Genomic DNA, 16,851 nt, shown 5'->3' with positions numbered 1-16,851 from the left:
GGCTTCTGAAGTTCTGATAGATTGCATCTGGCCTAGCCGGATTGAATCAAGTTTGGCTTCAGTCTTTCACAGACAAAACATTGGCAGTTTGCACTCTGGCATGACTCTGGAATGAATGCATTCTCCTAACCTGTGGACTAGTCCACGTCGGCATATATTCGAGCTTCCAGTGGCGCAATTCGCCGCTTGTAGGCTGTTCTTTGTACATCCATACAAAGACAGGCTGTTTCCCAAGGCTGGTTTGGTTTCCAGAATGCCCCGCTAAAGGCACCGGCTTCGCTTGATGTAACTCCATCCCGCATTCCTCCGTTTATACATAAGCCCGGGGGCCGGGGCAAACGTGGCAGGGACCGAGCACGAAGTGAAGACAGCCTAGCCGAGATATCAACCTACGGGTGCAAAATGAGCTTATTTCTTTCCTCTATGGACAGATCGGAAAGTCTTCTTTTTAATGTGTAAGGAGTAGAATAAGGCAATAAGAGGATGTTTGGATGATCAGCTTCGATTCTGCAGTTTCGGACAGTCATCCTGCTAGGGCTATCATCGTGTCCTCAAATCTCAAATCTACTACTCCATGCAACTTGCCATCACTTTACTAACGGCATATCCTGATTCTCAGTCTTGTCACTAAGTAAAACAATATTTCGTATCATCCACGATCATGATTCATGTCACTTTCATCGACTGATCGACCCAGACCCAACTCAATGTCTGTGCCCGCACATCATTGACTCGGCCTAACGTTGCGCATAAACGAACCAATCCTCGCCATGCGAGTTGATATGGTGCGTACTGCGTACTGCATGGTGCATTGGTGGGGGCCGTGGGGAATGCCCTCAATGTATTCTGAGATTCTCAAAGGATAACACAACAATCAATTTCGCAGCTCCGACTTTTGATATGCTCATATGCTCACATGCTCACGATCGCGTGCCCGGAATTGCACAATGACGGGTGTTTTCGTATCGAAAAAGAAGACTTGGGAAAAATCGTATATGCGCATTGATCAATCGTACTTCCTCCTTTGCTTCAGCCACGGGAACTTCTCTAAGAAATACAGTTATCCAAACATGTGACTGAGGTTGTCGGTGTCAGTGACCTCGTCTACCCTCGTCGCCCACGTCGACGTCGATCTAGCCCGTCAGCCGGCCGGCTCCAATCCGCTTACATAAACACCTCCACCTGGAATTCTCACTTCACCTCTCCAAGACCTTGAAACCTGCACTTGACACCAACCTCCAATCCCACCAAAATGTCCGCCAATCCCATCAACATGTCCATCCGCACAGTCATGTCTCTCACCCGCCTGAACCCCGTCGCACCCACTCTCGCCAGCACCCTCCGTCCCCTCCAAAGAACCCAATTCACACGCCTCAGCTCGACAACAGCTCGCCCAGCCGCAGCACTAACCTCCGACTCCCGACCAAATGCCAGAACCGCATTCCCATCACCCATCGCCCTGCGCGCGAACTCGACTGCGGCCCCGCAGACAAACCAGGAAGTCAAGCTCGACTGGGACTCCTTCTTCAAGCTCCGCGCTTCCCGCCGCCGATACTCGCTCGTCTCCTCGGTTGCCAGCTCGCTCGCTAGCACCAGTATCGGTGTGCAGGTGCTGTCCAGTCAGGATCTTGAGCACCTAGGTGCATCGGTTATGGGTTTGGACCCGTTTATCGTGCTTGGGCTTGCGACTGCTGCTTGCGGTGCTGTTGGGTGGTTGCTTGGACCGGCTGTTGGGAATGGGATTTGGGGGCTTGTGTACAGGAAGTACAAGCCTTCTGTTAACACGGTATGTTGCTGCAATGACTACGCGGGTTGGCCGTATGGTTGTGTTTGGTGGATGATTTTGCTAATGTGGAATTGTTTCTATGCGCAGAAAGAAAAAGAGTTCTTTGATCGTATCCGTCGGTTCCGTGTTGATCCTTCGACCAACTCGATCTCCAACCCGGTTCCTGACTACTATGGAGAGAAGATTGGTAGTGTTCAGGGATACCGCAATTGGTTGAAGGACCAGCGGGCTTACAACCGCAAGCGCCGTAACTTCATTGTTTAATCTTCTTTTCTCTCATTCACCATGGAGCTTTTTTTTTTTTTTTTCTTGTTCGTGTCGATATGGTGGATCTTTTTGACATTCAGTCCGCACCAAGCTGGTGATTTCCCGGACCGGTGTTAATCTTTGTTACAATCTCATTAGCGGTCTTGGTAGCTGGGGCATTGCAATACATCGGGAATAACCTCGGATCAAATTTTTCTTGAGGAATTGGGTAGAGTCCGTCTTAGGACTAATTGGTATTCTCTAGGTAAAGCTTGAGATTTCTATTGATCATCAGATTCCTGACATTGTCTACCTAGACACATCAATGATGAACCCCCTAAATCTACAACTTCGAAACAACCTTCGCCTTAGGATTCCGCCCAGTATCAACCTCAGTCCACCACGGCACATTGGGCGGTGGGTTATCATCCAAATTAGCCTTAAAGTTCGGTTTCCTCTTCTCAAAGAACGCAGTAACACCCTCCTTCTGATCCCTACACAAAAAGTTAGCATCGCCAATCCAACAACTTCCTTTCAAATCCAAACTTACGGAGCTCCAAACATATGAAGGATAGTGTGCGACTCAACAAGATGAGCAGCCTCCGCAGAACCAGTATCACGCCACATAAGCGCGCGATTCAGGTACGAGGCACTCGGGCTGACGTTCTGCGCAATCTCGGTCGCCAACTCCAGAGCACGTGGCAGGACCTGCGATGACTCGGGGAGCGTCTCGTTAAAGAGATCACCGAAGTGCTTGGAGGTTGGCGGGAAGACGCCGCCGGTGCTGACAAGGTAGCTGGAGTTGGAGTGACCGATGAGTCGGGGGAGGAAAAAGGAAGAGCATGATTCCATGGTGATTCCGCGGCGGGCGAAGACGAAGCCGTATTTGCCTTTTTCGTAGGCGATGCTGTTGGATTGGGTATTAACATGCTAGTTCCTGAGACAGGGAATTCGTTGCTTTACGTACCGGATGATTGCTGGAAGAGTCATTGTCATACCAACACCGACGGCCGAGCCTTGCATGGCAGCAATTGTCGGCTTGCGACATCTGTGGATGGCGAGTGCGACTCGGCCGCCGCTGTTTTCTTTTTAGCGAATTGTTCCATCTTTGTTATACCGATCTACTTACCCATCACGGTGATCAGAATTACGCTCCTTCTGTTTCCCAGAGTTGAATCCGATGTCAAGATCGGCGCCGGCGCAGAAAGTCTTTCCGGCACCGGTTAACACGATAACCTTGACTCGCTCGTCGACGTCGAACATCGGGAAGAGCTTCTCGAAGTCAATGACCATTTGGCCGGTGAAGGCATTCTGGTTGGCGGGACGGTTTAGAGTCACGACTACGACGGGGGTCACGGTTGGTGTGCCGGGGGGATAGTGGGAGACGACGACATGTCCGGTTGTTGGGACGGTCTCGTAGGAGGCGGGGAGCTCGATGGGGGCGGGATCGAAGATCATTGTTGCGGTGGGTTCGATTCCTAGGAGACTAAGGAGAGAATTGTTGTATATGGACACTATATACTATGGGGGGTCTCGGTTATGCGCTCGAGACGATTACTGCATACTGCATAGATGCCGCGGCTTCGGCTTACTTGGCTTAGCGTGGAGAAGCCGGGGTGATCAGCGACCCCGCTGCGGAGTAAGGCTTGGAGGGTAAGGTACCAAGGTAAGGAGTGAATAACTATTGTGTACACAGCATACAGGAATAATGGAATTGGGTGAAAGATACTATAATTTGTGTTTTATGTTGGTTTGGTGGTACACACCTGTTGATGCCATACGCAGCTATAGTATCTTGAGCGAAACGGAGATGTCGACGATGACCAGCTTTGCTTTCCCTGTAAGTTTCTGACTCTTTGATCAGATCCAAGCTGCAACGTGTTACCTGTACTTGCAGTATTTGCGTAGACTTTGCTGACTCGTTGGAGTGGAGTAAGTATCTCGCGGCTCTTTGGTGGTTCGTGGTTCGACCCCGGATTCCATCGGCGCTTATCGAGGCAAAGACCCTGGCCGGGCAGCACTAGCGCCAAAGATCAGATACAGGACCTATGGGGTATATGTACGCAGTAATCTCGAAACTATTAGCAAAAGAGCGATTATTCAATAAAGATCAAGTATTTAGACCTTAAATATACTGTCTTACCCTGTGAGTCCCATGACCTACTGCGTAAAGCCAATGGCTGAAATTCCCCAACAGCCAAGAGAAAGAAAAAAAAATGTCAGTCATCTGATCCGGCAGACAACTTTCCCCCACCATCTCCCTTCCACTACTCAACCTCCCACTACCCTACCTCCTTCTTCATAATATTTACCCCAGACATACACAAACCAAAATGTTAAACCGAAACGTCTCCTACGGCCGCGGTGGCGCAGGTGAGAACCTCAAACCAAAACCCCACCACACATTCAATCTCCACCGAACTAACCGCAACCCGCACAACAGGAAACATCAGCCGCCAACAGACCCCCGCAACACCAAATGACCTCGTCACGCCCACAATCAAACAAGAAGTCTACACAACCGGTCGCGGCGGCTCAGGGAACATGGTCGTCAATGACCCCCACCGGCCCGAACTAGCGCGCGAAAGCCAGGACGTCGAGTCACCGCCTCTGCGCGCAGAGCAGCTGCCACACCACACGGGCCGAGGTATGTGTCGCCCACGGAGCTTGTGCCGGGAAGCGCACGCGCAAAGGAAAAAGGGGGAATGCAGGCTAATAGGTTCGCAGGCGGCGCGGCAAATGCGTACATCCCCACGCCGGAAGAGGAAGAGCGCGGAAAGAAGATCCAGGAGCAGGAGGCGGAGCTTATGCGCGTGCGCACTCAGTCGAAGGATCGGGTAAAGGAGATTGAGCATGAGAGACAGGATTTGAGGAAGGAGTCACCGTCTGCTTAGGCGTGTCTGTTTTTTGGGACGAGTGGCTGAAATCCAAGGCTGGGATCAAGGTTCTGGTCGGGTTGTGCGGGTCGTTAGCGTTTGGCGATGCACGGTGTCTCTGTTCCCGGAGAAGTTTCTCGAGATGAAATGATATCACTGCTGGCAGTGCTGCTTTAATGCGGGTTTTCTTTTCTTTTTCTTCGGTTTTTGGTTTCACCATTCGATTGGGGACGGCGCTCGGTGTCGGTTGGATCTGCGGGTCGGGATTTCGTTTCTTCCTTTTTCTCTTCCTATCTTTGTTGATGTCCATGGATACTCCCTGATAAGCGATCCTTGTCTCAATTGAAAGAACTATGTTATGTACAATCCGATGTCTATGCTAATTACATGCATGTCATATCTCATTTAGGTGCAGGGTTCACCACCGGCCTCTACAGGGGCCTCTTAACACAAAGTGTCGAATATCAAGCTTCAAGAGGGGGTACCGTCGGTATCCCCCGCACTCGCATCTCAACCCTCGGCAGAAAACACCCAGTGGCATCTATCGGCCAACTAATCAGCTCCTGCCACCGCGGCTCAAGCAGATCCCCAATCTCCTTGAGTATCTGCGCCCCCCAATCGCCCATCCACCACGAATCCCGCAAACGATGCAAGACAACCGCATAATGCGCAAGAACAACAAGGGCAAACGGCCGCCGCGCCTCAAGCAGCTCGAGAAACTCCTCTGGAATCCGGAAACACCAATAAAAAGCAAAAGCCTGCGGCTCGCCGCCCTTCATCAGCTGCTTCAGCGCATTACTGAGATGTTTAATGGCCGAATCATAGATATCCTTCTCATGGGCCGCGTCCCGCATAGCCTCCATTCCATTCTGACGCAGCAGCGAGAAAACCACCAGCCGCGACATGTCCGGCATCGTCGCCGGCGGATCCTCGCGCTCGACGAGTGGGTTGAGCTCGCTGCCCGTGATACGGTCTGCTGAGTGCATCATGATACTCACCAGCCACCGGGTCAGCTGGAAGACCTCGAAGAACTCGTCCAGCATGTCCGGCTGCTCGGTGTCGGAGTCTGGGTCGTTCTCGCTGTCGATGTGCCGGTAGCCGAAGGGGAAGACGATCATTATGCAGCATAGGGCGAAGGTTGCTTGGCTTTGACATTCTGGGGCGTCTTCGCTGTCGATGCGGATGCCGGAGAGGGCGTTTGCTTGGTGAGCACGGGCTATTTCGAGGTAACGCCAGCGGAGGGAAGAGGTGCTTGTTGAGGCGAGGTGAAGGGCTGAGAGGGCTAGTAGGCCTTGGCGGAGGGATGGGTAACGGAGGGAGAGTTGGGGGATGGTGATTTGCCAGATTCTTTCGGCGGAGGGGTCGCATGCCATCGTTTTGTAGGTTGTTGTGCACCAGTGCATCATCAGTTCAAGGTCTTCTAGGTAGAGGGTTTCTTCGGGCGTTGAGAGACATGTAGGTGGGTATTGGTGGTGTATTTGGGAAGCTATCTGTGAAGAGTCTGTGCTGCTTCTTGGTGATGATGGCGACACCATGGCTGGTGACTCTGGAGAAGGACTGGCTGATATGAATGACCCTCGTTTGTTGTCTAACCGAGTCAATCGTGGTCGAGGCAGATACTGGCTAAGCATGTTGCGATCCGCGCAATGCGCGCAGGATGAACTTTGCTCCTTATACTGCGTGAATGGCGTCAGCGTTTGTGGAAGAAGGTGTGATGCAAAGTCACCGTGAGCTGGGCAACTCATTATTGCGCCGATTTGGACCAAGCTCTAAAACAGTCGGGTCTAGAAGCCTTTGACAGGGGCGGGGGGAGGTTTCATACTCTCAATCGTCGACCACTTGGAATAGTTGTATGGCGTCGCTTACTTGACCAGGGAGATATCGTTGAGTCGTGAGATTGCATTGTAGTAGGGTAGAGCTCGCAGCACGAGACCCTGGATGTTTTAATTCGCTATTTTTCGGCGTCGGGGGTTGCAGTCAATTTGAATCATAATGCGGTGGATCTGACAAGGATCGCCAACCCCCAGTTATCTCCCGAAGGAGTAGTAGAAAGAATGAAGGATGGATCCTTGATATCATAGGAAGGTTCAGGGTGTAAAGCTCGGATTAGATGCCGCAGTTGGTCATGATTGTCCGGCAGATTTGTTTTTCTTTCTACATAGGCGCAGTGGCTTCTGATTTGCGAAGACCTTGATATATCATTCCGGAGGATCGACCATTCCTATCCACCAAAGCCAAGGGAGGCTCTGAAGACTCTGACTCGTGTTTGTTAGAGTAGAAGGGCCGATTTGTCCCAATTTGGTAAATGCAGTTCGGAACCACAAGTGGCCCGTGCTTCAAAATGACATAACCCTTTCTCGATGTCCGCGATACCTTAACTCCGTTGCACTTTGGCGGAGAACGGAGTACTCCGTTTCTAGAATGTAGTTACAGATTACAGCGCTTGTTATGATTCTCTATGTTTGATCGCATAGCAAAACCGGGTCTATCTACATATTCAAAGCAAACAAAGGAAACAAGCAGTCAGCAAAGCCAAACACTCGGAACTCCCCCCAAAGTGCGTATAAGGCTATAAGCACAAAGCTACTCCGTACATGATCACACCCAGCTGTTCCTAACAGCGATGAGGCCCCACCGGTCCCCACCAAGCGGGGCCCAAACAAGCCCACCCTAGACCATATACAGTCTAGCCCAGTGGGGCAAGGCAAGTCTATCCGAAATAAGTTTGAAATGACGAGCCCTTCTTTTCCCCAATTTGGAAAGACGCCTGCGCTTGAACCCTTGTCCTATGCACTTTCCCGTTGGCGGCCACGATGGCCTTTTACTGCATACCCCATCTCGGAGACATCTCGGATACTTTATTCTTTCCCTTTCTGGGAAAGTTCCTTGTCTGATTCCCTGTCCCGCACTACTGTGTAATGTATGCAGTGCTCGTGACCATATCTTGCCCTAAAATGCATTCCGGCGGGCGCCAGGCTAGACAAGGATGTTTATTTTTTTTTGTCTTTCTTTTCGCTGGGATTGGATCATGCTTTCCGCATGTTATATCCTTGCGCTCGTGTGGATCTTTATCCGGTTGGAGATCGGAGTTGCTCGGTACTTGGCACTCAACGTCTAACCCGCTCCTATAGAATTGTGGTTGATCTGTCAGATTCATGCACACTTGACTACTTTCAGTCAATGTAGGGAGTATGTACACCGTTTCGCGGGAGGGTATTAGCTGCGTAGATCCTTTTGAGGTAACTCTTAGAGACTTTGTTACTGTTGGAACTTGGCGGTGGCCGCGGCAATCTATTCCTGCGTCATCCTTCGACTGACTCGTGTTATCTCTGAGGCCCGAGGCTCTAGATCGCAGGGTCTTTCTTTGTTTGGATGTTGGGGCCAAACCTTGTTTGGTCATTCCTCTCTCTCTCCAGAGCATGGCTCGTTGCGGTCAATAGCGTGTAATGGCGTGCTTGCAGGTGGACATATGCAGTAGTTAGTGTACGGAGTAACTACTACGGAGTGTACGGAGTACTGTGGACATGATTGTAGATCAGTCTGGAGCCACGTGATGCAGTGGATAATCTCTGCTTTTCTAGTATGGAGCTTGGATTCGAAATGGAAGGTATGGAGCCCGTGGATACGAGAAATTAGCGGCCTCGCACGAAGATTCCGGATTGAGACTAAGCAGAGTGGATCTACCTAGAAACCCAAATCATTAAGAAGAGATTGATTGCCCAACTCCACTTCGAATCGTCAAGGAAGTTATCGCCTTTATCGATGTTATCATGTTGATTCTTCGATTGCGATGAATTTCCACCGCTGTGGTAGAGACCCTTGCTTCCAACCGTTTTGTCATGCATAAGGCTGGCACGTGATTACGTGAAACAGCACCTGTTACCTAAAATCGAGCGGTTGGGCGGTCCGTCGAGAATAGGTTAAAGCCCTGGCCCATCTAAGTCTCCGCGAGCCTCCGAATTTAGGCAACTCCGAGGTCCACCCGGCTCCGAGCGCCGCTGAATATCCCGGGGATAGCTCCGGGGGATTTCCGCGCAGGTGTTAGTCCGACGACCTCATAGCCGGTGTTTTAATTTACTCACCGCACCAGGGGTCAGGGGAATGGCGTTTCTGGTGCTGAACTGCTGATACTACCAATGCGACTTCATGCGTCGGCCTTGCAAAGGACAGGGGAGTGGCCGGGGGTGCTCGGTGCATCATCTTTCCGTGGAGTGGTACGCTAAGGCGTATGGGGTTGGAAGTGCCCGTCGACCTGAATTTGGGCTTTGGGATTGAAAGAATGGGGGTTTGGTGGTGAGCTGACAGGTGAGACCCGTGTGGAAATGGGGGTTTGGGGTATATTCGGTGCAGATTCGTTTGGCTTTCGTCCCTAATGAGTTGGAATCTACCTACTGAATTTCATCAGATGAAGCATACAAGTTCATATTCATGGCTGACGCCTCGTGGTCGACGGCATTCTCATGCAGGAACCCCAGCTAGCCAAGTCACACTACCTGTTCAATGCCACCGTACCTGATATCTCATTCAGATTCATTGAGCGCTTCAGGATTTACGCCTCCCTGCTAACTTCTTTTATGGCCTGATCTGAAAAGCCCAACCGTCCCACACAGATATCTGGCCCATACAAACCAACTATACCCTGTCTCTTGTGGCTGAAGCCACCCTAGAGCAGATTATCATTTCGATATACTCTCGCGCGCCATTTCCTCAAACTTCTCCGCTAGCAATATTGGTTGCATCTCTGAAAAACAGACCAATAGAAAAGGGAGCAGCTTTATGGACCATGAAGAGAATCATCATTGAGAGAGAAGGGCTCTTCGTTGCACGAGAACAGCCGCCTAGCGACCGCCTTGATGTACGGTAGAAAGTTCGCTATAGTCGCGAGCATTGATTCCGCTTGCATCGGATTACCGCTATCAGCCCAGTGGACGGAAGGACGGACGTCTTGAAGAAGGAGGTTGCTCTGTCGAACTGACCGCTCATACGTGGCAAAGGTCTTCACATGTATCCACGGTGGCCTCTTGATTCGCGGCGTAGCACAGTCAGCCTGAACTACGGTATCAGAGGAGTGACTGGGCACCGAAACGAGCCCAGATGGGAGAAGGGATTAACATGGAACGGTAGAATCATAGAATGTTATGACCACGCGGTAGCCGCTTTCCATCTTCGCGTTAATTCGCTTGGTGCTTGAAGGCATAGCAAAGGATGTAGCTCGTAGCCTTGGGATATGATTTCTGTGGCCCGTTAGGAGCTCAAGCCACCGTGCATGAATAATTAGAAGCTTAAGTTGCATTAGCGCAAGATTGGTGGGTAGGTCAGGTTCGTTGTTTGTATGCAAAGGGACCCCTTCCTTATAACCGTTGGAGCTTATATTTTGGCTTGTCTCCTTCCCCTTGCCCGGGTACTTGCCATTCACGCCAAATTTCTAGCTTTGCGGAATCGAGCGGCAGTTATTTACCTAGAGATTAGACACAAGCAGAGATCTCGCGTCTATGACATCATGATCACAGATCCATGCGGCCCAAATAGGAAAGACCCCTCTAGCAGACATGACCTTGGTCCTTGATATAGGCCATATGCACTTCCAAGCTGATGTCCCAGAAATTGAACGTCAGTAGTAATTGCCAAGATCTCTATCATTTACAATCTGAACGCGGAAAGCGCGGGAGCGAGATGGGCAAGCAAGGGATATCACTGACAGTCTGACACACACCTCCCTCTACAGTCTACGTACTTCTCGATGAACGAACCCCACTAAAAATAACACGCCTTGTACAAGGCAAGATGTGAGATCGAAATGTTCTCTGGATTCAGCAGACATAGACAATTGTCAATGTGGACTTCGACTCGGGTACTTAGACCCTGCCAAGACGTTGGCAGACCCTTGGTGATCAACCACCAAGACCCCTTAACCGGTCAGAAGTTACCACGCGTTCGGGACCTGTCATCCCCCGTCGCCATCCCGCATGGAGGCCCATGGACTGGAATGCTCGTAGGCTGGTTGACTTTGGGATTTATGATTGGTTTATAGTCTTCGGGACTAGGATATAGTTCCGTGCAGAATAAGAGACAGGAAATTGCCAGCATCCCAATATTCAACGCATACTCATACTGTACAACACAGACCCCGAGATTCATACCCCGACGAATTCAATGACATTCTCGACTAGTCCAAGTAAGGGAACTAGACTCTAGTTGAAATCTCTTTTCCAAGTTGCAGCAAGTTGTGAAGATGGCCGTTTGCGGCGAGTCCGACCTGGATGCGGACTTTTCAGAGCCTCCAGTTACATTCTCCGCTCATTCGTCGACAAAAGATGGCTTGAACCCGACGGGTTGGGTCCAGGTTCCTGCGGGTGCTTTAGTTGGGACTGAAATGGAGAAGTTCGAACAAGTTGAAGCAGTTAAAGCAGTTAAAGCAGTTAAATCGGTTAAATTAGTTAAATTACTTCTGTAACTCTTCTGTCTGCCGTTCGAGAACGTCACTTTCCTTTCCGCCTTCTCCTTTCTCTCTTCCCCTCCAACTCTCTGATCTCTTTCTCTGTATCCATGAAAGTTCTCTCATGAGATTGACTCTGATCCAGGTATGTGAATAATTGGTGGATCGTCTTGTAGACTTTGGGCCTGAAGACGATCCGTGGAATTCCAGCGAATCTCCCGCACTTTGACAGCGTCATCGTGCGGTTCACCCAGAAGACTCTAAAAACCCTCTTGAATATCGCTTCTAATGCACTTTTAGGCCTGACAGATACAGTCTGCTTTCTATCCTCTTCTTCCTTCGCGGAAACACCCCATAACGAATATCGCCACTCCCGGCCCGAGCTCATTCTACGGTTCCGGCGCAAAACTCTCCGCCGCAAACGTGCCCGAGTCAACCGATCTTCACTTTCACTTTTCCGCTCGAAACCTGCGATCGCATCATATTTCTCTGCTAATAGCATACACTGGATAACCCAACAATTTCAATTTGATCAGCTTCGGTCCGTGATCAAAGCTCCGGGGACGATTGCTCTTCGCAAGCGCAGACACTGTTCTTCCACCAGAGAGTCGATGCTCCAACTGTGACGTCTGAACACCCGCGGGGTCGCATGTCGCATTTCTACCCCCCGGTCCCTTCGCAAACCACCAGATAGTCCAAGATCTATCGAAGAGAGCTATTCAAGCTAGCACCCGTCGTTCCTATTTCGAGAAGCCATCCTCGGTTCCTGACAATCCGGTACCATGTACGCCGTCGAGGATAGACATCATCCCGTTCCGCCTCCCCTCTCAATGGATCGCATCTCTGCTCCGTCCACCCAGTACCAGCCGGGTCCCAGCCCGCTACATGCAACCGATCATCTGGCACCCGTCGAGAATATCGGAGATGGGCGCCGCTGGTCATTACAAGTGGTTCAGCAGCCGATTCGGGCTCGGATGTGCGGTTTCGGCGATAAGGTGGGTGATTTTTCCGCAGTACCTGTTGTCCGCGTCTAACGAACCTTAGGATCGGAGACCGATCACTCCCCCGCCATGCATTCGTCTGATTGTGCGGGATATGCACACCGATAAGGAAATTGATATCAAGTATGTACAGCCGCGATCTCGTTATCTGACGGAGCTAACAATTTCCTAGTGAAATTGATACCTCATTCTACGTGCTCACCGTCGACCTGTGGAATGCCGACGGCACCAATGAAGTTAATCTCGTCAAGCATTCCGCCACCTCCCCCTCCATCTCTACCGCCATGTCCTCCTCATATCCTCCCCCGCCTCAGAGCGTGTCGCCGACGTACCCCGGGTACAATCAAAGTCAATACGGATATCCGCAGATGAACAACAGCTACTACGGTGGCCAGCAGGTGACATACCAAAATCAATACGGGCAGCCAATGGCCTACCCGCAATATTATCCCGGAACCAATAGCCAGATGCCACCCTCAATGTCGCCCGCCGCGCAACCCGTCTCTGGCGGTCCTGGTGGCATGTTCACACGCAATCTGATTGGCAGCCTCAGCGCCAGTGCTTTTCGCTTGACCGATCCAGACAACAAAATTGGCGTGTGGTTCATTCTACAAGATCTAAGTGTGCGCACCGAGGGCACTTTCCGGTAAGTCATCATGCGGTTTCACGAAAAGCATACTGAATCGTCGCTGACAATCTTGCAGTCTGAAAATGAGCTTCGTCGATGTTGGCACGCATTCAACCGAAGCCGTTAATGGGGCCCCGGTAATCAACCATGGAACCGCACCCGTGCTAGCCTCGGTATTCTCCGAACCCTTCCAAGTCTTCTCAGCCAAGAAGTTCCCCGGTGTCATCGAGAGCACCCAGCTCAGTAAATGCTTCGCGCTGCAGGGTATCAAGATCCCCATCCGCAAAGACGGAGTGAAGGGACCTCGTCGAGGCGGAGACGGCGACGACGACGATGAAGGTGACTATTAGAGCGCTTTTCCGATCCAATCATCCACTCTACGGATAGACGGATCAGCGTCTCGTCTTATGTTTTCTTAATTATCCTTATTCCGTACTCCAAACGACTCAAGACACGGGAGAAAAAACGGCGGCTACGGTGTTATGGGCGTAAGCCTCGGGTTTATTGGTTTCTATATTGCTACACGGACCGGTGCTGGGGGTTTTCTGCTTTGCTTTTTTTTTCTGTTTTCTCTTCTGTATCTTTCCCTTTCCCGCCTTTATTCTTATATTGGCCTCTGGCTGTGTCTATTCATATCCCCGCGGCTTCTTTTTCCGCGCGTACATACATTGTCTTTTTTCTTTTCTTTTCTTCTTTCTTTCCGGCCAATCGAACGTTATGTCCGGCTTGGCCTGCTGGGCGGTTAGTGTGGGGTCTGTTTGTACCCCCGGCATAGAGAAAAGTTGCTTGATATCCAAGGCTATTATGATTGTCGTTCACTTCTGGTGTAGCCTGTCTGTGGAGACTGTAGAAAGTATTGGCTCGTAGTCGCTTGATACTCTACTGTCAAGGTTAGGATAGCTCTTCCCCATGAGACAATAGATCATTTCTTGTCCTATCTACGGAGTCACCAGGGTCCAGGTGGGCCCAGTTGCGGACCGTGGCTTTGTCTCAGATGGCTTGATATTAAGCGGAGAGGACTGTGTATCGGCTTGTCTCATTCTATGAAGTGCCCGTGTATGGGTTCTGCATCCTTTAGTCTCTAGGTCAATGCTCGAGTCTCGGTCAATTCGACCATGGCCTTTTTGGGTCAGGAGATGATTCCTGTGATGATACGATACCATTTACCTACCCATGGCAGACCAGATAAAGCGAGTCTCAAGCATCACCCCTTCGTCTTCTCGAGATATCAGCGAAAGAAAGGCGAACTCTATATCTAGTCCTGATAATTCACATGATATCACATGACATACATCCGCCCTTTCCATCCCATTAGCCTCTATGAATAACCTGTACCAAACATATGTACCACCAGAACTACAATGTCTCACCTATTACCATCCCGAGACCGCATCTACCATCGCTACATCAGAGTGGAAAAGGGCAGACCAGCCGCAATACCCAAACTCCTTGCCCAACATATGACAGATACGTAAACATAGTACAAATCGTAACACAGCACATACCAACAACTAAGGCCATAGCCAAGGGTTCTCACCAAGGACGTCACACCGTCCCTGAATAGACAGCCGGAATGCCGATTCCCCGACATCTTGCTTCGGCATCGATAGGCGATGTCGAGAACAAAGTTTTCATGTTGGACCTGTGTGACTGGGATGGTCCGTTCCTCTCTTCTTCCATCACTGGCCTGTGCTAAGGATAGCATGATCGATACAAATGATTGAATGGAATGAAGGTTGCAGGACTGTCGGTGCAAGGTAAAAGTGGCGAGTGTGTATGAAGGGAGATATTTCTGGAACTGCAGGACTGTCAAAAAGTACTGTGGTACAGGGGTTGCCACGCGAGAGCCGGTGATGCTGTGCAGCAATGTAAGGGCTGAGGCTTTAGGTTGCGGCTTCGCCTTCAAACACATCGAGGACGAAACGATCGGTGGCGCCGCACTTGTTTCGTTGTATGCGCTGTCTTTACTCTAACCATCATGCGTCATGCATCGGGCCGTTGAACGGAGTGACTCTGATTTGTACAGCCAAGAGAAGCCTATGAGGTATACAAGATCAAGGTTCTGTGCACCTGCATGACGAATTGACGATGGGATGATCAAGCATATCCTTTTGTACAACACTGCAACGGTTTTGAAGAAACTTCGATCTTGTTCTGGAAAAGAAAAAGGAAAAGAATCAAGATCGGGTTAAGCCGACATCCCCCGAGACAAACTGGAAGTGGTGAGGTGTATATGGTTCACCCCAAATGGCCCCCAATTATAGGCAACTGAGACAAAGACCTGCAGATCGTTCCCACTTCTTGTTCGGCACAAACCTCGATCCACTTCCCTTCTCACCAATTAGACTTGTCTTTTGCTGTTTAGTCTCGTCTTGGGCCCTTGGCAGACGAACTATGCACCTACGATGTCTCACCTCGTCTCTCAACGAGGGAAGGAAACGGCTTTCCTCGGTAGTAACCTACCGTCCAGCGTAGCAATGGACAAGGCGACGAGGTTTCTGTATTCAAATTCTACGCTTAACAGAAGCATGTCTCATGAGTTTTGAAATCGCTCCAATGAGAGACTTGCCACATTCTTCGGCCCAACCCGATCGATGACGGAGACACTTGATGCTCAGGGTGTTTCCCCGGACTTGTTCCAGAGAATGACAGCGATCTGCAGGCTATATTTACATCTACGGGCTCTTCCCGATCTGTGAGCACCGAGGTCTATATAAAGGCCCGTCATCCCCTAGCAGCATCCTTCTCACCAGACATCCAAATCAAAGAAACCACCATTCTATCAAACCAATCGCAATCTCCAAAATGAAACTCACAATCACCGCCCTCGCCCTCCCTCTCCTGGCCGCCGCCGCACCAACAGCACCCGCCAACCCCCCTTCAGCGTAATGGCCACCCGCTCCGGCTCCCCAATCCATTTCCTCGGACTCAACGCCGCAGGCCAGAAATTCTGGCTCGGCGGCGAAACGGCCTCCTACTGCCCGGAAAACATCGTCAAGAACTGCCCACCAGGAAACCAGACCGTCCTTGCACCCGGTGGTAGTGCCTTGGTAAGTCCAGTCCCCCAAGTCATTCATTCATTCCCTTTTCCCCTTTTCCTCCCTCTATATTTCCCTTGCAAGAAAAATCTAACAATCTACCAGGATACCTCAGTCCCAGGCGGCCAACGGGTCTACGTCGACCCCAACGGCGCTCTAAGCTTCACTCAAGCCCACTCAGCTAGTATCCCGGAGGGCTCCTCGCTCGGTCCATTCGAGTATAACGCCGCGGAGCCATGGTCGCACTATTCTTTCAACGGATGGGGCTCCAGTGGGTTCATGGCTTGTCCCGCTGATGGAGGCCGCTGGCAGGTGTTTGCTGCGCTGGGTAATGCTACCGTCCCACAGGGCAATGTTGATGACTGTCTTGGGTTCTCGGCTATTGCGCTTCCTTATTCTGGGGAGACACCTGCTTGGCAGTATATTTAGACTGTTTCTGCCAGGTTTGCATGAGATATTGTTTTTGTACTAGGTAGGTTTGCAACTACGAAAAATCCTATGAAGTGCGGGAGCACGTTATGTTAAAAAAATGGTATTCATCAATTGCAACTATGTAGATAAAAGGCATCGTTATGTATCCTCTGCCCCAGGCAGAGTAGGTAGAACAGGTTCATCAATAAATCCACTCTCTCATCACCCATTTCATATATTCCCCATTGGTAATGGACAGGCTCGACGCTCCTGTGAATGGACTATTTCCCACGTGGTGGTTGCCGTGGCAGAAGCCCGGCCACTGTGCAGACCAGTATACAGGCTTGCAGCAGAAACGAACCCAAGGAGGGTTGATCTGGGTCAAAGCATCCTCCTATTAGGAGAGTGCACAAGGTGCTGGTGCCGGAA

At 50.6% G+C, this 16,851-nt stretch overlaps 6 protein-coding genes across 6 annotated transcripts; 4 read left to right on the top strand and 2 right to left on the bottom strand.

The window, feature by feature from the left end:
* Positions 1-1,252: 1,252 nt before the first annotated feature.
* Positions 1,253-2,050, top strand: N7515_002054 (presequence translocated-associated motor subunit PAM17; the record flags this gene model as incomplete). The annotated part of the gene is made up of 2 exons (XM_056662798.1): positions 1,253-1,786; positions 1,874-2,050. The coding sequence occupies 2 exons, from the start codon at positions 1,253-1,255 to the stop codon at positions 2,048-2,050; spliced, it is 711 nt and encodes a 236-aa protein (XP_056524911.1).
* Positions 2,051-2,375: 325 nt separating this feature from the next.
* On the bottom strand, positions 2,376-3,490 carry N7515_002053 (enoyl-CoA hydratase/isomerase family protein; the record flags this gene model as incomplete). Its single annotated transcript, XM_056662797.1, has 4 exons — positions 2,376-2,526; positions 2,583-2,939; positions 3,000-3,110; positions 3,162-3,490. The coding sequence occupies 4 exons, from the start codon at positions 3,488-3,490 to the stop codon at positions 2,376-2,378; spliced, it is 948 nt and encodes a 315-aa protein (XP_056524910.1).
* Positions 3,491-4,365: 875 nt separating this feature from the next.
* Positions 4,366-4,926, top strand: N7515_002052 (DUF3602 domain-containing protein; the record flags this gene model as incomplete). Its single annotated transcript, XM_056662796.1, has 3 exons — positions 4,366-4,405; positions 4,476-4,679; positions 4,760-4,926. The coding sequence occupies 3 exons, from the start codon at positions 4,366-4,368 to the stop codon at positions 4,924-4,926; spliced, it is 411 nt and encodes a 136-aa protein (XP_056524909.1).
* A 446-nt stretch (positions 4,927-5,372) lies between these two features.
* Positions 5,373-6,443, bottom strand: N7515_002051 (uncharacterized protein; the record flags this gene model as incomplete). The annotated part of the gene is made up of 1 exon (XM_056662795.1): positions 5,373-6,443. The coding sequence occupies one exon, from the start codon at positions 6,441-6,443 to the stop codon at positions 5,373-5,375; it is 1,071 nt and encodes a 356-aa protein (XP_056524908.1).
* A 5,683-nt stretch (positions 6,444-12,126) lies between these two features.
* On the top strand, positions 12,127-13,323 carry N7515_002050 (velvet factor family protein; the record flags this gene model as incomplete). The annotated part of the gene is made up of 4 exons (XM_056662794.1): positions 12,127-12,339; positions 12,389-12,468; positions 12,518-12,991; positions 13,050-13,323. 4 exons carry the CDS (start codon positions 12,127-12,129, stop codon positions 13,321-13,323), a joined length of 1,041 nt encoding a protein of 346 aa, XP_056524907.1.
* Positions 13,324-15,861: 2,538 nt separating this feature from the next.
* N7515_002049 (putative IgE binding protein) lies at positions 15,862-16,440 on the top strand (the record flags this gene model as incomplete). The annotated part of the gene is made up of 1 exon (XM_056662793.1): positions 15,862-16,440. The coding sequence occupies one exon, from the start codon at positions 15,862-15,864 to the stop codon at positions 16,438-16,440; it is 579 nt and encodes a 192-aa protein (XP_056524906.1).
* Positions 16,441-16,851: the final 411 nt, after the last annotated feature.

This window comes from Penicillium bovifimosum, assembly GCF_028826915.1.
Source record: "Penicillium bovifimosum strain IBT 22155 chromosome Unknown utg000002l_segment0_segment0, whole genome shotgun sequence".
In the NCBI taxonomy this organism is placed as follows: Eukaryota; Fungi; Ascomycota; class Eurotiomycetes; order Eurotiales; family Aspergillaceae; genus Penicillium; species Penicillium bovifimosum.
This window is presented reverse-complemented; position numbering and strand designations above follow the sequence as displayed.